The 22,449-nt window shown below is 43.8% G+C and overlaps 1 protein-coding gene across 8 annotated transcripts in view; it reads left to right on the top strand.

Moving 5' to 3' along the window:
* Positions 1-3,630: 3,630 nt before the first annotated feature.
* CPEB2 (cytoplasmic polyadenylation element binding protein 2) overlaps positions 3,631-22,449 on the top strand; it is a 62,644-nt gene continuing 43,825 nt past the window's right edge. For 2 of the 8 annotated variants that reach the window (XM_079791957.1, XM_079791955.1), the window contains exons 1-4: positions 3,631-5,480; positions 8,096-8,377; positions 9,170-9,259; positions 17,679-17,769. In XM_079791957.1, coding sequence (XP_079648083.1) covers positions 3,825-5,480; positions 8,096-8,377; positions 9,170-9,259; positions 17,679-17,769 — 2,119 coding nt within the window. In that variant the 5' untranslated portion in view covers positions 3,631-3,824. Of the gene's footprint in view, positions 5,481-8,095; positions 8,387-9,169; positions 9,260-17,678; positions 17,770-22,449 lie in introns of all 8 variants that reach the window. The other 6 variants (XM_079791956.1, XM_079791954.1, XM_079791961.1 and 3 more) reach the window with 3 other exon arrangements.

The following is a 22,449-nucleotide window of genomic DNA, read 5'->3' as shown; positions in this document are numbered from 1 at the left end:
TCCTTTATCATCAGGGCAAGATTCTAAATCTTTTCCTTCATCAATGAGTCAGTCTTTCCGGATGGCCGGGGCCAGTTTGCTTGTGGTGAGCGTGGTGAGAAGTGGTTGGATTCTGGATAAAATATAAAAGATGGCCAAGCAGTCTGTAATGATGGCTTAGATACGCTGTAAGAAAAATAAAAGTAAGAATGACCCCAAGATGTTTGGTCTGAGCAGCTGGCACAATGGGGTGCCATTCCCTGAGATGGGGATTGAGGCAGGGGTGGGGGTGTGTGTTCAATTTTGGACATGTGAGATTTGGGATGTCATGAGACACAGATGTCTTTGAGGCCATGTCCTTAGCAGGGGGAGGATCTGGTGCACCATGGGAGAGCCAGGCCTTAGACCTCAGGTGGGAGCGTGGGGCATGGACAGGCCCTTCGTGTAGCAGGAAGGAAGATGAGGTGTACAGGGGCAGAGTGACTGGAAAAGGGGGCAGTGAGAACCTGTGGAAGCTCTCCTGTAACTGCTTCTTTCTCTCAGTTTCACAGGAAGCCAGATCAGCAGCTGAGAATTGGAAGACAAGGTTTTAAGATAAAGAAGGTGTGAAATACTCTCCTAGGACACTGTGCTTAAAAGTCAGCTCATGACCTAATTGTGGGTCTCAATATCAACTTAGTTATTTAAAAATGTAAACAATTTCAACAGTAAAGAATTTAAACAAAAAACAAACAGTAAACAGAATTTTAAAATAGAGTTTGTTGTATGTATTAAGGGTAAGATTTGCTTAATAAAAGCATTATTTCAGTTGCATGTTTGTGTATGTGCATGAGTATCTATGTATGTGTTTGTGTTTGAGTCTTCCCTGGGTGCTAGAAAAAATGTATTTTTAAAACACTGGCCCAGGACAGTGGGAAGAAATGAACAAGGGGCTGTCAAATAAAGTCAGGGACCAAGGTAATGGTTATAGAGCTAACATTTTCATGCGAGAAAGATTATACGATAGACTCATAATATAGACATTGGACCTCTTAGAGGAGCCCAACCCCTCCCTACCACCACTGACCCTACAGGAAACCTTTTTGTATGAATATCTTCAATGACAGGATGCTCACCGGATTAAAAGTTTTAGATTTCAGAATATCACTGTCCTCTTATTAAAAAGTGGGGCCTTCATGAACACTCTCCGAGGTGTGGAGGGTCTCGCAGTGGGAGTGTGGAATTTGGTGTACTTCATATGAAGTTTGACCTTATTATGTAACACCAACCTTGATGGCTTCCTTCTATCTCAAAGAGCTCTAAATTCTCTAAAACAAAACCAGTATCAGAAAGCCAAGAAATCTGTTTTTCTTCAAACTTTAGCCCAGAATGGCACCAGTTGTCTTTTAAATGTATGCTCTCATAGTAGTACATATATCTCCTTTTTTTTCTACTATGTGTAATACTTTAAACAATAAAATAAAAATTAAAAAAAATAAAATAAATAAATAAATGTATGCTCTCTGTTATTTTAATGGGTGTTTGGGCTATGGTCTGTGCCTATGTATCTTTCCTCTTTCAAGGTTTGTTGTTGATTCCAATCCAATATAACTTTACTTAGAAAAAAAATGTGTTCATCTTAAAGACTTCACATGCTTTGATTGTTGAAAGTATTTTTTCTGTAAAATACATTAATAAATAATAGTTAAGAATATGTCAATAGGTGCTGTGAAAATGGCCATTTGTAGTTTTAATTCTAATGAGCTCAGTTTACTTTCTAGACAATGTAATTTAGAATAATAAAAGTACTTCTCCAGTTCCATATTTTGCCTGATTGTTGAAAATGGTTTTGAAATTATTTACTGAAACTAATTTTCTATGCACCTGACCAATTTCTGAATCACTTATGAATTAAGTACTTTTTCCTTATTGTAAAGGCAGTATCAAATTTAGTTCATTAGACCAGATACCAGACATGCATGCACATTGTACATAAAATGTATATTCTTGCAATGTTGTTCTCTTTCTACTGTATTTATTCTGATTTATTTAAATTTGAAGCATTGGAGTAACAAAAGTGGAAATGAAATTTCACTAAAAGAAGGAGGGCTCAAAAATGTACACTCTGCCTACATCAGTAAGTGTATGCTAATTTATGACACTATTTAATCTTAGCCCAGTTGTAAATCAAATCAAGTAGTGTGAATCCATTTTCTGTCTTTGGGAGCACTCTCTTCTAGGATTCATTCAGCAGTTTCACTTCTCTAAGTGCTCAGAAAATTTTAAAATGGCCAAACAGGAACACACACACACACATTTCTTTTATGAAGTATGGATCACTTTGCTATTCTTTATGTAGACACTCATATGATTTTTTTTTTCTGTATGTAAAGTTTTTCTCTATGACAGGAAATATACAAGACTAGTTCCTCTTCTATTACTTCCAACGAGAGCCCTACCGTGGAAAGCTCTGCCCCTTCCATTTTGCAAGCCTCAACAAGCCTGTTGCTGAGTCAGAACCTCCTTTTCCCCTGATGTGAGAAATCTTTCTCCCTGGAGTTCGTCAAGCTTCGGAAATGTTTAGAGCTTCCCTGGGGGGAAGGGGTGGGGATGGCAGACTGCATGTGGTGGGGAGGAGTCCCGCACGCAGCAGTCCCCAGGATAGCACATTAAGCGCTTTTATGAAAGAGGAGGACTTGGAGCCGGCCCAGGGTTACCATGGGAGCTGCTCTAGGAACCCATTATATGCATATATGTGTGTAAAAGCCCGCAGGGAGCCGTGTTAGGTACCGGGGACTTTGTTCCTCATTAGCGGAGTGAAAATGCTTGGTAGACCGCGGGAGCCTCAGGTTTACCCTTACAGACAACACCTCCACGTGGCTGTGGGAAGGTCGGTGACAGCAGGGAACCCAGCCTGAGAAGGCACTTTCTAGGACAACCAGGAGGGCTCCAGGTCGGGGCCAGAGGTGTAGGCTAACCAGCTGGCCATCTGCAGGGCAGGCAGCTAGCTGGCCAAAGACCCCAGGACTGAGCCAGGAGGGCGGGAGGGGTCGGGGTCCCAGCTCCTCCGGGACTGGGGACCGCACCTAGTCGGTCTCCCCAGCCTTAGTTTCCCGTGCCGGCCAGCCCCACCCAAGGAAGGCCCAGTCCCAGTCCCAGTCCTAGGGAAGCCCTGGTCCCTGAGGCCGGACCCCACGTGACCGAGGGTGGGGAGGAGGGGAACCCGAAGGAGGCGGGGCCGCGAGCGCGACCGGACCGGAGCGGCAGGGGAGCGTTCGTCCCCAAGCTGGAGGGGCCGTTGCCTCGCACTCGTGTACGCAGCCCGCGCGTGCTCATCCTCCTCCTCCTCCTCCTCTGCGCGCGCCCGGAACCCAGCGGGCCGCCCGCCACCCCAACCGGCCGGCCCTGCGCCCAGGGCTGGGGAGGGGAGCAGGGGACGCGCCGCTCGTCCTCGCGCTCCCCATCCTCCGCGCGCGCGCGCCGCCAGCCGAGCGCGCATATTAATGAGGGGCGGGGCCCCCGAGGGGGCGGGGCCCCGGGGCGCGGCGGCCTCGCGCCAGCGCGAGCTGGGACGCACCGCGGGGGGCGGGGCGATTGTGAGGTGGCGGTGACGCACGTTCCGGGGTTCTTAAGCGGCGCGGGCGGCGGTGGCGGCGGCGCCCGAGCCGGTCTCGGGAGGTGGCGGTGGCCGCCGAGAGGGGTGGCGGGGCCGAAGTGGGTGCCCCAGCCTCAGTCACGGTGTCCCTCCCTCCCTGACTCCCCCCCCACCCCCTCCTTCCACCACGGCCGCGCCGCCCCAGACCCGGCGGCTCCTTAGGCGGGCAGCGGACGGGGCGCGTCTCCTCCCGTTGCCGCCGGCCTGATAAATGAGGGACTTCGGGTTCGGGGTGCTGCAGCTCGCCCCGCTCAGAAGCGGCAGCCCCGCGTCCCTCTTCGGCGGCGGGACGTACCGCCCTTACGCCGCGGGGCCGTCCGCGGCCGCCGCCGCCGCCCCGCCGCCCTCCGCCACGCCCTTCGGCCCGCTCTCGCCGCCGCCGTTGCCTGTCACCGGGTTCTCGGAGGCCGCCTCCCCCTTCCCCGTGCCCCTGGGCTGCGGCCGCGCGGGCAGCTCGGCCGCCGCTTCCTCTTCCTCCCAGCCCCCGGCGCACCCGCAGACCATGCAGGATGAGCTGCTGCTGGGGCTGACACAGCAGCCGGCGCGGCCGCTCTCGGGGGCGGCGGCCGCGGAGAAACTCCCCAACCACCACCCCGGCGGCGGCACGAACGCGGGTGTGACCCACCTCCTCCCCTCCCAGGACTTCAAACCGAGTCTGCACCTCCCCGCCTCCTCCTCCGCCTCCTCCTGCTGTGGCTGCCGCACCTCCTCCCCGCAGGACTTCAGTAAGCGGCAGCAGCAGCAGCTGAGCAGCCAGAAGAGGAAAGAGTTCAGCCCTCCCCGCCTTCCCCACCCTCCGGACTCGCAGCCGCCGCCGCCGCCGCCGCTCCACTGCCCCGGCCGGTTCAGCCCGCCGCCGCCGCCGCCGCCCGGCCCGCCCCTCCAGCCGGCGCCGCTCGCCCAGCGCCCGCAGCCGTTCAGCCTCCCGCACCCGCCGCACCTCCCGCCGCAGGACTTCGCCCCGCGGCAGCGCCCGGCCGACCTGCCCTCGCTCCCGCAGCTCCAGCCTTCGCCGCCCGCAGCCCCGCGGCGCCGCCACGGAGGCGCGGGCAGCCCTCGCAGGACCCCGGCCGCGGGCGAGGGCAGCGCCGCCGAGCCCTCCAATGCGGGCTTGGCCCCCTCGACGCCGCCGGTGAACCCTGCGCCGGGCTCCATGGAGTCGCCCAACCACCCTCTGCTCAACAGCCCCGGCAGCCTCCTACCCGGCGGGGCGCTGGGCGCGGGCGCCTTCAGCAGCCTGCAGAGCCCGGACCTTCCGCACCCGGGCGGCGGCGGCGGCGGGGGCGGGGGACCCCCGGGAGGCGGAGGGGGAGGCGGCTCCGCGTCGCCGCCGCCGCTGCCCGGCTTCGGCACCCCCTGGTCGGTGCAGACCGCGTCGCCGCCGCCCCAGCCCCAGCCGCAGCCGCCGCCGCCCCAGCAGCCGCCGCCGCCCCAGCAGCCGCCGCCGCCCCAGCAGCCGCCGCCGCCGCAGCCGCCGCAGCCCGGCTCGTCCACTGCCACCCCGGGGGGCGGCGGCGGCGGCGGCGGCTCGCTCAGCGCCATGCCGCCGCCCAGCCCCGATGCGGAGAACGGCTTCTACCCCGGGCTGCCGTCGTCCATGAACCCGCCCTTCTTCCCCAGCTTCTCGCCCGTGTCCCCGCACGGCTGCGCGGGGCTCAGCGTGCCGGCCGGCGGCGGAGGCGGCGGCTTCGGCAGCCCCTTCTCGGCGGCCACGGTGCCCCCGCCGCCCGCCCTGAACGTCCCCCAGCAGCCGCCCCCGCCCGCCGCGCCGCAGCCCAGCCGCCGGTCGCCCGTCAGCCCGCAGCTGCAGCAGCAGCACCCGGCGGCCGCCTTCCTGCAGCAGCGGAACTCCTACAACCACCACCAGGTACGGGGACCGGGCGCGCGAGCGTGGACCCCGGGGACGTGGAAGCGAGTGGCGGGGCGGCCGCGGGGGCGGACGGGGTGCGGGACGCGGGACGGCTCCGCTGGCCGGTCGCGTTGGGAGCCGGCTGGTTGCCCCTCGAACCCCGGGAGCCCGGTGGGGCCGGCGGCTCTCGCGCCCCTCGCTGCCGCCCACCGGCGACCCCGACCCGCGGACGCCCCGGGGGGGCCGGGAGGGCGCTGTCGGGTTCCCGGGGCCGGAGAGTGGCGGCGGGGACCGGCCGGGGGCGCGGAGCCGGCGGGCGCGGGCGGCGGGAGCGAACTTGGAAAGGAAGGACGCGGTTCCCAGGGACGGTGCGTGTCGGGTTTGTTTCGGAACCGGCCGGCCGTGGGGCTTCGCGGAAGAGGCGGGGGCGGCCGGACCGGGTCCAGAGCGGGGCGGCCGGGCTGCTGCTCCCGCAGCCTCCGCGCCGTCGGGTGATCCCTGAACCGGCCACCCCGGCCCGGTGCCCCCGATGCGCCGCGGCGGCCTCTGCGCTGGACTCGCTCACGCCGGGGGCCAGGGTGCGGCTTTTAACGCCGCCCTGAAGTCCAGTCCGGGATCGGTGTGCCGCCCGGAGCGGGAGGCCCTGGGCCGGCTCCGCGGACCCAGCCGCCCTGGGTGACGGGCGTTTCTAGGTCGAGTGGGTCGTGTAATTGTGAACGTCTGGCCCACGGGGTGGTCGTTCATCCGGGGCCTTCTCGACCGAGTTCCTGCCTGTCCCCGGGACAGTGTCCGGGCGCCCACGGGCCGGCGAGCGGAGCCGGAGGGTTCGGTGCGTTTCCGAAATGGTCCGCGTTTGCTGTGGGCATCCCGCCGGGCCAGGCCTTTTCCCGACGGGGGACTGAGCCAGCCGCAGAGTCGGACCAGGGCTCTGACTCCTGTAACTTTCCCCGTTGACCAAAGTGCCCTGCGATGAGCCAGTTGACTAGTAAAGGGTGAATGAATACCTACCTCAATTTAACAAAAGTGACAGTTAACAGTCTATTTAAATTAACCAGAGTAACAGTTAACAGTTTTTTGTTGTTGTTGTTGAATCACAGGTTTCTCCCTGAGAAAGGAGAATGTGGTCAATGAGGATTGACCATGGGGAATTTTGAAATAATACTCCACTTTTTTCATGATTTGCATAATTTTTAACTGGAAACTTGACACAGAAAATTTTAGGTGTTTTTTTTTTTTTTTTTTTTTTTTTTTTTTTTAGTTTCTGAAGACATGATGTAGATTGTAGAACCTTGGAAAACCATATGCCATGATCCATATTTAGCTCTAAGCTGTTTTTTGTTGTTGTTGTTTTTGTCAAAAGGTGGGTCTGGCAGTGGGGTGTGAGAGGTGGCACCGCTGTCACATGGAATTTAGGTCACTCCAAGGGAACTTGGAGCCTGTAGCGGTGACAAGCGGTTTCTCCATGGCCCCTTAGCTGTTGTTTTTGAACTGTGTGGAGGGTGAAACTGTTGTACTATATATTCATCATTATATTCCCATTCGAATTAATTTTTAAAATAGATACTATGTATCAGGTTTGGTTTCTTTGTCTTGTAAAAAACAGGTTTATTTGAAGGGTGCTGTATTTTTTGACATACTGTAGCTCCATGGTTCATACTTGTTTTGGCTACAAGTTAGCACAAAATTGTTAAAGTATAAGTTTATTGACCATATAATTGCTAGCAATGAAAACATTTTAAAAACCTACAGTTAATAGGCTTTTGGTGTATTTTCCATTCATTGATGACATAACGTTTTGCCATAGATCCTAGTTTGGAGTACAGTTTACTTTTGAAAATGAATGAAGTTAATGGAGACTTGTATTATTAGGATCTTTACTAGAATAGTCAAATAGTTGTTTATTTTTGTATATCTCAGTGGATCCACCTATGGGTGACATTAGATAATTGCTTAACAGTTCAATGATAATTAAGTGAAAAGAAACAAAAACATTTTAAAAGAAGCTACACTCAATCTGGAATAAAAGATCTTAAAAGTACAGTAAACAGTACAGAAAAGGACATATTTCCTATATTGTCCCTATCCCAAAAGGCCTTTATTAATTTGTACAACAGAATAATACCAAACCTTATTATTCACTTTTGCAGCGATGCAACTTGTTTTGGCAAACTAAAGTCTAAATATTTCACCCATATGGTTGATATATTTTGATTAATAAAGATCATGCTTTTAGTTGTATACCTAATGGAATGTGGTTGCTTTAAGATCATAATGTAGGGTATATTTTTAAGGATCTTCAGAGTTAATTTCAATTTAAATGTATATCTCATGTATATGGTTCTCTCTGAAGGGAAAAAAAAAAGTAACCACATGCTTCCATTTTAGTCATTGTCATTAAGTATCTGCCTGTTCAGTATAATTTATAGTAGGCAAGAGGATGAAAACTGCCTCACATTAAGCTAATATTTTATTATAGCAAGATCTCAAGCCTATTACTTTTTGTTAACTAGCTAAGGATATATTCTGTGTATTCTATATTTCATTTTTTTAAAATCTTAGCTCAGGTCTAAAATTTGAATTTCAATAATAAGCTCTTTAAATGCCTGTAATTTAAAGAGATATGTTTTCCTCAGCCTCTTCTGAAACAATCTCCTTGGAGCAACCATCAGAGCAGTGGCTGGGGCACCGGAAGTATGTCCTGGGGAGCAATGCATGGCCGAGATCATCGTAGAACTGGAAACATGGGGATTCCAGGAACTATGAATCAGATATCTCCACTGAAAAAACCGTTTTCTGGTAATGTCATAGCACCACCGAAATTTACGCGTTCTACTCCATCACTGACGCCAAAATCTTGGATTGAAGATAATGTGTTCAGAACAGACAACAATAGTAATACACTCTTACCCTTACAGGTAAGAATGGTATGTAAATGGCTTATTTCTAATGTTAATCTTTCAGAATTGGAAACAGTGGTGGTAGCAGTAGTATGGTGAAATTAATGGATTAAAAAAGAGAAAGTTTTTGTTTTTAAGCATATATAATTTCATTATCAAAGGGTAAAATACCTAGATGAAGAAAATTGACACTATAAACAATCTATAAGCACACAATAGTAAATAAGCTTCAAAAAAAGGAGAAAAACCTGCTGCATTTCTTAAATACATATTGAAACTTTTAATTGGCAACTTCTTAAGACTGCCTTAATTTATTAATCTTTAATGGGCCACCAAAATGAGTTTTTCCTACAATACATCTAAACTAAAATGTTCATAATTATGCATAGATTTGGCTATGATCAGCTGTAGTGTATTAGAATATACTTAGTACAGCTGTGATTATGGCAAAATAATATGGCTTTTTACATAGCATTAAATTTTGTCTTCACTGGTTCAGTGACTATTTTTTTTCTAAATGTGGCCTAGTAGTTAATAATGATTGACAATTTTTCAGGCCTTTTAGTATTTTGCTGATATTGCAGGTTAATGAAACTCTCTTATGGCTATTTAAAATTAGGTGGTTTTTGTGTGTGTGTGGTGTGTGTGTTTTTTAAACGAGATTGTTGTTTTTTTCCTGAAACCTTTAGAAAAAGGAATAAAGAGAGAAAGAATTTTGGTTTTTGTTTTATTTTCTTCCTTTTTTTGTGTGTGGGTGGGTATGGGAAAGAGAACTGCATATTTCTGATGAAAACTTCTATGCTGTTGAAGGTGAGATCTAGTTTGCAGTTGCCAGCTTGGGGCTCAGATTCACTCCAAGATAGTTGGTGCACTGCAGCCGGAACATCCAGAATAGACCAGGTAGGCTGCACAGTGTATATTTTTCAGGACTTTGGCTAGGAGTTTAGTAGTATTTACATTAAGAGGAGGATTTATTACTTACTTTCAGTATCTATTTAAGCATATGTCAGAGAGCATTAAAGCAATTTATTTTTAAAGGGTCACTTGACTTAAACTAATATAAAATGCTTCATTTTTATATTTAAATGTAATTCATAATAATTTTATATTTCCAAAACATAATAAATTAGTTTTTGAAAAAAAGGAATTATATACCCAAGAGCACCTGGCTTTAAACATCAGTCAAATGAAACAGATATTTTATCTCCTTTCAGAATTATTTGCAATTAGACACAAAATCCTGTTTTTACTTAATCTCCAACTTTACAATTTCATCAATGTTTTACATAATTTTTAGTAATGTTTTTCATAAACCTTTCTACGTTGGTCTTGATAAACTTCCTTAACAAGCCCTATCTTAGTTTAGCTTTTTCAACTTGATGAAAAACTTGGATACAGTATTTTTTCTGAATTTTGTTACTGCTCTTAAATATTATCTTCTTCCAAATAATCAGTTTCTCTAGGAAAAACCCTGAGCCAGAAGACTGGGAGGCAGTCTTAATCAAATTACTATCAAGCCCTTATATAAAAGGCTATTTCTCTTCCTGCAGACTAAATTTGAATGCATACTGGGCACTGGGTGATGAGAATTATTACAGGACACACAGAAAACTCAGTCCTGTGCATGAGGGTTCTCTTCTACAGAACCCAGGTTGGAGCAGAGTTGACACTATGGAGCTGTTATCCGTAGCTAAGGCTCTTCCTTAGTTAATTTATCAACATGGGGTTATTTTATAAGTAAGGACTGTATAAACAGATTAATAATATGCTTGTAACTAGCATTCTAACCTGGAGGGTTAGCAGTAACTTTAATAATCAAGCATTAGCACTTGTTTTAGACAATTCTCACCTATTTACCAAAGTAGTCCTGCCAGGATCTTCACTTAGAAATTAAGTAGCTGTTTCATGTAATGTGTAACTTACTGTCTTGCTAATGTAAGTTAGCTGTCCATCTATTTCTACTCTCCTTTTCACCTTGGTTCCTTTAGGCCCTATCAATGTCATTTTTATGATAGCATTTTTATGTCATTTGTATTGAATATATAAATGCCTAGGAAATGGTGTGTTAGAAGAGGAAAATAATAATTATTTTGAAGGTGGCAAGAGACGCATTTTTAGAACACAAGAGACAAAAATATTCCAAGATAATAGGATACACATAAGAGAGGGATATACTGTATGTCTCCAGAGAAGGAAGACAAATTAGCTGCTATATAAAGGGTCTATGGGTTGGTGGGGGGAGCATATGTTGAGAAAATAGGTTATTGAGATGGTGTCAGTGGTTGGAATGCTAGAGAGCAGAGGTGATAAGGAAAGGCCAGTTTGCAAATTGGGCTCTGCAGAGGTGCCCCTGGGGCTGCCCCAGGGCAAGGACCTCTAACCCTCCCATGTAGACCACAATCAAAGCCACTCTGCTCTTACCTATTTTATAATCTAGGGTTTTAGGTAAATTCATTTTGGTAATTAAAGATTTTTTATTGTTGTAAATTGCTGAGATATTGGCATTCCCTGCGGACTCTTGACCAAGAGGTGTGATGTTATAAGTTGAAACAGCGATGAAAACAAAAAGATAGTGAAAAGTGAACTAAACTAGAAGGAGGTTTGAAACCTGAATCACCTTCCTCTGCCTTTCACCATGTTGATGACATTGTACAACAGTTCATGGGCCTTCATCTATTTGGGTCATTATTATGAGAGGACCTTGAAGTAGGTCATGTAAGACGTTCTTATACCTCCTCTGGTCTCTTTTGGCCATTTCTTTTCCTCCCTCCTCCCTGTACTCTGCTACCCATCCCTCCCCCTTATTTTTAGAATCCAAGGGCCTTGGTTTATGGGGGTTGAAGGGGATGGGTATTGGTCCCAAGCCCTAGGAGTGTAGTGTATGACTTTTCAATGTTGTTGTGGTCGTCTTTTAGTACCCTAACGTTACTTACACAAAATTTGTTCTGTGTTTTATACGATAAAAGGTTAAGGTATTTGAAGTTGAGATTCTTAAAAATATAGCAGCAGCTACAAACTACAATTGGTATCTTAAACTGTTGGGTGGTTCCTCACTATTGGGCAAAGTTAAAATCATAGAAAATACTTAAGCACTTAAGTATCTGGAGAGATTATTTTCATCTCTAATCTTTTTGCATCATATACAACATTTTAATACTAAAATTTTAGTTAAAATACTTTATTTTAAAACAATTAAGTTTTCATTTCCTTTAGTATCAAATTGATTAGGCCTAAAAAAATACTAAATTCTAGAATTGAAGTCTTAATTCTTATACCTGGATACTTCAGGCCTTACCTATAATTGAATTCAGTAAAAGGGAAAGAAATAGTTTTGTAGGTTGATTTTATTTCAGGTGTATGTAAAATTTTTTGGGTTGGCATGACCTTATTTGAAATAATTTTTATGGAAAAGGGTCAAATTAAAAACTTTTTAAAAAGAAATACAAATTGTTCTGCATATTTCTGACTTTAAAATGAATATTATACAGACAGTCCTCGGGTTACGTTGCACTCCACGTACGTCGTTTTGTCGTTACACCACCATCTCCCATTTACTTATAAAAAAAAAGTTCCATCATTTCAATGTATGTACATATGTGCTTTATTATTTATTTACCACAAGGTCAGGAATTGTTATCTTTCTTTTAATTTTTTTTACTGTTTCACTTCATTACTGCTGTGTCTGTGCTCCATGTGAGTGACATAGGTGCTTATGTAGGTGGGTTCCGACTTACGGCAAAAATCGCGCTACGTCGCGCCATAGGAACGGATCTCCGACGTAACCCGAGGACCTACTGTATTTCGGCTAAAACATTAAGGCTAAGATTTACTTTTCTTTAAAACTCTGTTAGCTAGTTACTCTTGCAAGAAATCATATTCAGAAGTGTGAATTCTAAATTACCTTAATATTGAATTTCCTTTATTTCCTTTATTGATTAAGGTATTACATATGTGTCCTTACTCCCCTATTGCCCCCCACCTCCCCCCCCCACTCATGCCCTCACCCTTTTGGTGTATGTGCCCATTGGTTAGGCTTATATGCATGCATACAAAGTCCTTTGGTTGATCTCTCCCCCTTTCCCCCACCCTCCCCTACCTTCCCTCTGAGGTTTGACGGTCTGATTGATGCTTTTCTGTCTCTGGATCTGTTTTTGTTTATCAGTTTATATTGTTCATTATATTCCCCAAATGAGTGAGATCATGTGATATTTATCTTTCTCTGACTTAACGCTCTCCAGCTCCATCCATGCTGTTGCAAATGGTAAGAATTCCTTCTTTTTTACCGCAGCGTAGTATTCCATTGTGTAGATGTACCACAGTTTTTTAATCCACTCATCTGCTGATGGGCACTTAGGCGGTTTCCAAATCTGAGCTATGGTAAATTGTGCTGCTATGAACATAGGGTTGCATGTATCCTTTCTGATTGGTGTTTCTAGTTCCTTGGGATATATTCCTAGAAGTGGGATCACTGGTTCAAATGGGAGTTCCATTTTGAGTTTTTTGAGGAAACGCCATACTGTTCTCCACAGTGGCTGCACCAGTCTGCATTCCCACCAGCATTGCACGAGGATTCCTTTTTCTCCGCATCCTCGCAACACTTGTCATTTGTTGATTTATTGATGATAGCCACTCTGACAGGTGTGAGATGGTATCTCATTGTCGTTTTGATTTGCATCTCTCAGATGATTAGTGACTTTGAGCATGTTTTCATATGTCTCTTGGCCTTCCTTATGTCCTCTTTCGAAAAGTATTTAGGTCTGATTGCCCATTTTTTGATTGGGTTGTTTATCTTCCTTTTGTTAATGATTTTGAATTTACTTTAAATATTAAGGTTGCAATATATTTGTTCATTAACACTTAAATATTTTAAATCAAAGAGTAAATATACTGGTAGCTGAGGTTATTACAAGTTTTTATATGGCCCATCAGTTCTCTGTAAACAAAACAACATCAGGCCTTTAAAACTGTAATAGAGCCCATGAAGCCTATAAGATGTGTGTTGCCCTGTCCTCTAGCTGAGCGATTATCAATATATTTAACTCTAGGTTTTTGTTCTTATGGAAGTTCTGCCTGCAGTTTTTGGGCATGTCACATGAACCACCTTGAATAATTGAAGGCATTTTCACCAGTCTTTAAAATTTAGCTTATAATGATAATGCGGGCTTCTCTTTCAGAAAAATATATTATTTGGAGTCTTTATTCACCTTACACACACACACACACACACACACTCAAATGTACTCTATTCAACCAATACCAATTTTTTATTTCATAAAGGATTTCTTAAACTGTTGTGGTTAAACTAGATGAGCTTTAGGGACATTGGTAGTTACCAAACCTTACACCTACTGACAATGAAAGAGAACGGGCTTTCTTACACATATAATATATGTGTATTATTACACATACAAATTATGTGTATCCTGTGTCCAGTTCTTTAATTATACTTGATATATTCTTATACCAATATTTTCTGTTGCCTCTCCATTTTCTTTAACCCTTTTATACTAGAATAGCTTTGGCCATTTGGGGTCTTTAAAATAAAAAAATAAAAAAACCAGAATCACTGTTACAGCATTTTTATTATCAGAATAATAGAGAATTTAAAAAATGAATGTTCATTATGTATGTGGTAGTGTAATACTATTCTTGACCATTGAAAAGTGAAAGTCCAGTGGGATGAAGAGAGGGGGTATCTGTTTGGAACAACTACAGAATATGAGAGTGCTGGGTTGTGTAGTAAGGCAGAGTGGCAGAGCATAAACTGCTAATACCATGCAATAACAGTGTGTGATGAGGAGTGGATAATCAGTATTAAAATTGAGGAAAATATTAGCACAGCTTTGCTATTTTATTTTAAAACTGGAGAACTAAGCTCAAAAATACAGTTTTAAAAGCTGATTTTTCTACTTGTGCGGAAGAACACATGCTCAAGCATCTGGTATATCTTTAAAAATGAGGATATAGGATTTTTCTATAATCCATCCTCTCTTTTTTGGGGAGAATACTTCATTGTCAAGAGGAAAAGGTTCTACTTCACCACTCCCTTCACTTGAAATAGCACAGGGTTTTGAGTATGTCAAAGCAAAAATATGACATGCCATAAAAGTTCCCTTTCATTTGGAATTCCTCTTGTACTAATTGTAATATCATTGACTTTCTTAGTTATTTTTCAGTGTTTATAATCTTTTCTCAGGCCATCCTTTTAAGATTGGGGTTATGTTGTGTTTTTCAGTTTTATTGGATTTTATTGTCACTTCTCTAAGTCTTTGTGACAAATGTGTCTGGGTTTACAAAAAACAATAAAATATTAGAATATAAAATATTACTGGTTTTTCCCACCAATGCTTTCTAAGTTTTGCCTGTTTGTTGTTGTGGGATTCTGTAATCTCAGTTTCTGAAAGCCCAGTTAGTTGATTCTTGACCAGATAGTTTTCATATTTAAAATAGATTGGAGTAAACTTTCCTCATAGAGATTCCTACTTACGTGAAATATCTTGGCCATTTTCAATCAGTCGTATAGTAATAAACATTAGTTACATTGTTAGGATTTTCCCGTTATGCCAGTCAGCTTTGGCACGTTCATGGTTACTTTAAGATGGTTTCAGGATTGCAATTTAGTTTTTAAACCAATGGCAGTTTGTGTGATCACAAATTTTTCTTATATTTGTAGTTTAGAAGGATGCATGAGTGTTTGTTTTATAATCAGACTTGTTTCTGCCTTTTTTTTTTTCAGAAGTCATATTTTGATTCCCACATTCTATTTAATGAAATTATCTGTACTTTTGAACATGTAAATCTAAATAGCATGGGATGTCATGAGCTCTGCCTGCTCAAGGCTATTTTGTGTTTGGTGCTTTAAAAATCATGTGAGAAACAGCTGATGAGTAACAAAGTAAACTAAGCTAATTTAAGCCTTTTTAAATAGTTTTGCCAGTTTTTTGTTTTTGTTTTTGCTAAAGTAGGACTTTGTTTCATGATGAAAGACTTGTCTGGGAAGGAAAATAAGGGACCTTATAAGTGAGAATCTCACTATTTCAGTTGGATATATAGGCATTAAAGCTAAAGCTATTAATAATACATATCACACTTTTGTATAACACTTGTCAGAGTTGATTGTGGGCACTGATCCGTATGAATAGCTTGCCTATATCTTTCCCCTTCAGTCCCTAAATATTGCACATGCCATTGACAGTGTATATAGAATTATTTCGCCCTAGCCAGTTTGGCTCAGTGGATAGAGCGTTGGCCTGCAGAATGAAGGGTCCCGAGTTCAATTCCGGTCAAGGGCACATGCCTGGGTTGCGGGCTTGATCCCCCAGTAGGGGGGTGTGCAGGAGGCAGCCAATCAATGATTCCCACTCATCATTGATGTTTCTTTCTCTCCCTCTACCTTCCTCTCTGAAATTAATAAAAATATATATATTAAAAAATATTTAGAATCATCTCATAAATTTTACTGTGCTCCAAAGCAAGGGAGGATCACATTCCTTGAAATGGAGTTAGAAGGTGGCCACAAAAAAAAGGTTGTGTGGGAAATACCATTTAGGTAGTGGTAATAGTCACCATTAAGTTCATAGGTTGACTGAAGATGAGAGATAGTCTGATTCTGTTAAAAAAAATCACCCTGAGAAGATAGCCCTGAACTATAACATTTTATTTGTGAGAATTTAAGGTAAAAAGAATATAAAGAATTTATAATGTGCTGTATCTTAGAACGGTGGAACAGAACCTGAAGAGATTTATTTAGTAACTTAAGATCAAGAAGCTCAATGCTTTTTAAAGTATGGTTACTAGGCCTACAGCCTCAGTATCACCAGGGGCCACTCCCAACCTATTGAATCACACTGTAGATGGGCCCCAGGAGTCAATCCAGATGATTCAGAAGCATGCTCAAGTTTGAGAACTGCTGTTACAGTTCAGTAATTCTCTGTGCCTCTCTGTCGCCAATCAAGGTCACTGTTTAGTGAACCCCTGTTACTGATGGGTATGTTCTACCTAAGAAATCCAACTAAAAATAAGGGGTTAAACTATAGCTCATCACTGATAAATTTGCAACAAGAGCCTCTGTTTTAGTAATCTTTTCATCATTAGTGTCACTTTTAAGTTTCTTGACAGCAATTTGTTTAATCTGCACTACTGATTCCAGTCCTCTGCCTTTATAAAGCTCACAACCATAATTTAAATGTCAAGGTGGAGTAAGTAAATCAACATATTCTCAGGAAAGCTTCTTATGTTTTTCTTCAGCTTTCTAAAAGACTGGTTCTGAATCTTCTGGATTGTAGACCCCTTTGGAAAACCAATGAAACACATAAACCTTTCTTCAGAAAAAAGGGTGTGTACATGCACATGCAGAATGTTATATATAATCTCAAATATGCCATGATCCTTCTTGAAGCTCATGGACCCAGGTTTAAGATTTAAAAATTGCCTGCCCTGCCTCTCCCACATATTCATATGATTGCACAAGCGCATGTACACACACACATACATACAAATGGGTGGAAGTTAGAGATGACATTTTGGTAAAAATCTCCTGGGTGATTTAGGGGACATGGGCAGAGCCTGCTGTGGTAGTTCCCTATATATGTTTGTTCAAGTACACTGATTTTATAGTGAGCAAAATACTGTATACATTAATGAACATTAAAGAATCTACTAGGCAAGTTGAGGGGATTTAAAACATTCAGCAAACAAGACTTCTAATGACACAAAAGACTTTGTTCTGAAACTTGATGAGGTAGGAAATGTGTTAATTTTTGTTTTGATACTGGTATTTCATGCTTTAAATTTTTAGTGTATAATATGTTTATGCATTCATTACTGTGAAATTCTGACTAAGTCAAATAATGTACAATGTTTGATAGATGTTTAAAGTATGGTGCAATTGAATTAAATCCTTCCCCCCAACATTTTTTTTCCAAGTGCCAGTCTTCCTAGATATATGAGAAAAGTGGAGAAGTTAAATAACAGCTAAAAATGCTCTGTGTGTATCACATTTCAGAAATCTTTATAAGCTGAGAATGATAGCAATAGAAATAATTTTACTGTACTGCATTAATACTGCCAATGAAATAAGATTGCTTTTGATATATGATTTTGCAGATTAATGTATTAAATATATTGTTCTTTGATACAAGAAATATTGTAGTTTATAAGATCCTTAGTTATTGATATTATCTTGGGATGCAGGCTCATTAGTAATAGTATATCAATCAGATGTCCTATTTTATGTGAGAAGATTAAGATAGTATAGTTATCATTACTTTGTGAAAAAAATTGCATAGATTATATTGAGTCTTTTTTTCTTCTCTTCTAGGATCGAAGTAGAATGTATGACAGTTTGAATATGCACTCTTTGGAAAATTCACTTATTGATATTATGAGAGCAGAGCATGATCCTCTTAAGGGTAGGTGACTTTTTAAAAAATGTTATACATCTACCAATTTGTCTGATTATCTTGCCATTTTTATATGAAAGAAGTTTAGAGCTTGAGCAGCACTAAGTAGCACCTGTGCCACCTATAACATTCTGTGATAACTATTAATAAGAACCTTGTCTTGGTGAAATGTTACACTTTTTTCTTTGAAGCTTATTTCATTTTATGCTGGCTTTTTTTTTTTTTAAGACAAAGCTACCCTTTAGAGATACTCTGAAGTCCACCAGAAGATAAAGAATGGATCTAAAAATGTATAGTATAGCCTTGGCCAGGGTGGCTCAGTTCGTTGACTGTTGTCCCATATACCTAAAGGTCACAGTGGGTTCAATTCCTGCTTAGGGCACATGCTCAGGCTGTAGGTTCAGCAGCCAATTGATTTTTCTCTCACATTGATGTTTCTTTCTCTCTCTCCCTCTCTCTCTCTCTCTCTCTCCCCCCCTCCCTCCCTCCCTCTCCACTCCCTCCCTCTTCCTCTAAAATCAATAAAAACATATTTAAATAAAATAAAAGTGTATAGTATAGTCACTTTTCTAGAATTCTATAAAATACAGAAACATTTTTTAAAAATTTCTTAAGAGTACTTTCATTCACAGTTTGCAGTGATTCCAACCTAGAATTTTCCTAGGTTTACTTCCTTGTTTTTCTTCTACTTCATCTCATAGGGTTTTGAAAGGGGATATTTATAGTAGCTTCTCTGAGGTATAGAATAGATTTTCAAAAAGTTGGTGCAAATGAGGGAAAATAATCAGCCTTATTGTTAACTAACTATATCTGAAGAATTTTATTAACACTCTTGTTTTCATTTGTCTTTAGTAAATTAATTTAGATTTCTTTATAAATATATCTAATTGGTTTTATATCATTGGTGAAAACTAGCAAACTGTGAGATTGAGTGATGAGAAATATTAGTTATCTATTGCTGTGCAATAAAGTATCTATCCCAAAACTTAGCAGCTAAAAACAACAATAAGCATTTATTACTTCATGCAGTTTCTGTGATTCAAGAATTCAGGAGCAGCTTAACTGGTTGGTTTGCCTCAGAATCTCTCATTGAATCAAAACCATGAGTTGCTTTGCAAGCTTTTGATGTTTTTAATTCTGTAAAGCCAAGTAAGAATTCCCTTACAAATTTTAACCTTAAAACTCTAGACTTCAGTGTTGGCAGCAAGGGGGGCGGGGGAGAGCGCTCAGGGCTGACCTGGCAATACTAGATATATAAACATTTTTGTTATGTTTCTGGATTTTGCTTGTAAAGGGGTTTCTGGTTTTTCTACTTTCTATATTAGTAAGGAGCTTGAGAAGCTCAAGGAATCATTAGTGATTGTTGACAACATGTGGCAATGGTAATTCTCCTCTTAAATGAATAGAGACAATTGTACTTTGTTCTGAGTGGGTATTTTCTTTGCTTTAACCAAAATTTAGCATAGTTTTTTAAATCTTTGTACAATATTGGGGGTCTTATTTTTCACTGTTATGTTGACAGTTCCAGTAGCAATTTGTCTTGGATCCACTGTTTAATAATAGAATCCAGTGGCTTCTGACGATGAAGAATTTCAATTCCCTTGCCTATCTAGAAAGAAAACTCTTGGAAATTAATACAATATAAATCCAACATTAATTATTACCAAAGGATAATGAAAAGTTTTTTGTTGTTGTTTCCCTGTCTTATTTAAAAAGGCCTTTTGAAGATGTTCAGAGAAAACATTCTCTGCTGCACTATTAATTATCTCAGCCTTTCTTGTTCTCTAGCTTGTGTTATAATAAAAGTGGAGGAGAACCTAGAAAGACTGAAAAAGGAAATGGAAGCAGTGCAAGGCTAAGTTGAATTTAATAAATAAAAAATCTCAAATAAATTCAAAATTCTTTTGTTAGAAAAATTATCTCTGACCACGTGAATGGGCAAAACATGCTCACCACTACCTTTTACAATCAAATCTGTTTCTAATTGGAAAATTTTATGTTCTACATTTATTATGAAAGGGAATAAAAAGACAAAAAAATTTGAGAAACCTTCTGTACATAGAATAGAGAAGTAAGTCTAGCACTTCTGTAAAATGGCATCATATACCTATTCAAACAATTTTGATACCCAAGTGCTGACACTTGAAATTTTTTTCTTGCTTTTCTCACCAGCATAGGTAGACTCTACTAGCTTCTGGTATCATATTATACTTGAGGCCCAGCGCACGAAATTCATGCCCGGGTAGGGTCCATAGGCCTGGCATGCAATCAGGGCCGATCTTTCCTGGTTGCCGGCAGCCAACCCCATACCCCCGCTGCCTCTGCCGCCAGTTGCCCTCTGTGTGTGGGGCAACTGGCAGGGCAATTGGGGCCCCGGCGCCACCCGTGTCTGCTGCCACCCACCCCCGGTTCCCTGTTCCCCATTGGGCTATTGGAGCCTGCCAGCGGCGGGGAGGGACATAGAGGTTGGCCAGCAGGCTGGGGGAAGGTCCTGCATTGGGTGTCTGCCCCCTGGTGGTTAATGCATGTCATAGCCGACAGGTCATTCTGCTGTCTGGTTGATTTGCATATTATGCTTTTATATATGTACTAAAGGCCCAGTGCATGAAATTCGTGCACGGAGGGAGGGTCCCTCAGCCCGGCCTGCACCCTCTCCAATCCGGGACCCCTCAGGTGATGTCCGACTGCCTCTCGCAATCCAGGACCACTGGCTCCTAACTGCTAAACCTGCCTGCCTGCCTGATCTCCCCTAACCCCTCTGCCTGCCTGCCTGATTGCCCCTAACTACTCCCCTGCTGGCCTGATCGCCCCTAACTGCCTCTGCCTCGCCCCGCACCTGGGACCCAGGATTCCCTCCTCCAGCCGGTCACAGGCACCCCGGACCCAGGCTTCTCTCCCTCTGGCCGGCCGCAGGCACCTAGGACCCAGGTCAGCTTCTCCCGGGCCGGCCACAGCCGCATGGGACCGTGGGCGGGCAGCTTTGCCTGGGCTGCAGCCGCAGGCGCCCCAGACCATGGGGCAGGCGACTTGTCCCTCTCCCGGGCTGCAGCTGCAGGCGCTGGCGCCTGGGACCGCGGGGGTGGGGGGTGGGGGCAGCTTTCCCTCTCCAGGGCCACAGGCGCAGGCACAGCTGCTGACGCCCGGGACCATGGGGTGGGCGGCTTGTCCCTCTCCTGGGCCGCAGCCTGGCTGGTGCCCATTCCTCTCTCACGAGCTCATTTGTACCTGGCTGGTCCCCATTCCTCTTTTGTAAGCTCATTTGTGCCTGACTGGTTCCCATTTATCTCTCCCCAGTGTTGAGTGTCTGAGCCTTATGGCATGACGGTATGAGGGCGTGATGACCATTTGCATATTAGCTCTTTATTATATAGGATAGATATCTTCCTCCCCACACTCTTGAAAGTTTCATGGGTGTTGTTTTATTTGTGGGGTGGGGAAGAGGCTTGACTTCAATAAAATCTGCTTTGGCAAGGTTTTGGATTTGATTTCTTTTCCCTTTTTCCCCACCCCTGATCTTTAGGGCAGCATTTCTTATATCTCATCTGCTCCTTCCTTTTAGAAATTTCTATCTTCTGTTTGACACAGGCAATTCTTATTTCCAAAAAAATAGAATGAATCTTATTTTATCCTTTAAAAGGGTTTTCAAATAATCAGTTACTTTGTCTTCCTTATGGGATCTAATAAAAAAGGAGAAGGGAGTTGCAGGTTAAAAAATTTCAATGAATTTCTTGTTTTCCTTTATATTAATGGTGAAAGTTTCTTAAAAAATGTCTTTGTGCTTGAGTGATGAGAGATTATATTAGTTATCTACTGCTACATAACAAATTATCCCTAAATTTAGCAGCTTAAAACAAGAATAAGCATTTATCTCACCATTTTTTGGGTTAGAATTCAGGAGCAGTTTAGCTGGTTGGTTGTGGCTCAGGATCTCATGCGGTAGCAGTCAAGATGCTGGCAGAGGCTGCAGTCATCTGAAGGGTTGACTGGGGTTGGAGGATCCTTTTCCAGGATTACTCACTCATGGCTGTTGGCAAGAGAGCTCAGTTCATCACCATGTGGACCTCCGACTGGACGCTGAGTGTTCTCACAGTGCAGTTACTTGATTCCCCCAGAGGGAATGGTAAAGCTCAAAGGGAATGCCCCAGTGTCTTCCATGACCTAGTTTTAGAAGTCTCACACCATCACCCATGATATCCTACTAGCCCTGCTCAACTGGGGAAGGGTCTGCTGCTCAGAAGAGGTGAAGACCAGGAGGTAGGGCCACTGGAGGCCATCATGGGTGCTGGCTTCCACAGAGGTGGAGGCAGAAACTGCAAAGTTGTATTTAGTTCTTTTCTAAAGGAAAAGGCATAAACTACTCAAGGTAAGAGTTAGTGTCGGTAGAAAGAATAGCAACCAAGCAGATCTCTGGAATCCAAAGAACTTCAGTGGCAGATTACTGGCCTGTCTAAAAACTGACTTACTGTACTGACAGAAGGGCCCTCCCATCCCTACTCAAGCCCAAAATGCTTTACTACAGCTTATTTCTATTTTCCCCCTTCCCAGTGTTTATCACTAGTCAGTAAGGAACTTCCATTGTTTAATGTTAACATTTTTATGGTTTAGCCTATCAGGTGGGTAAGGTCGTATCTTGTAGGGGCTCTATAGATGTGAAGTGATGGCAACCAAGTGTGCCTGCTTTTGTGCCAG

This window comes from Cnephaeus nilssonii (assembly GCF_951640355.1).
Source record: "Cnephaeus nilssonii genome assembly, chromosome: 1".
Taxonomy (NCBI): domain Eukaryota; kingdom Metazoa; phylum Chordata; class Mammalia; order Chiroptera; family Vespertilionidae; genus Cnephaeus; species Cnephaeus nilssonii.
The sequence above is the reverse complement of the archived record's forward strand: the minus strand, read 5'-3'. Positions and strand labels throughout refer to the sequence as shown.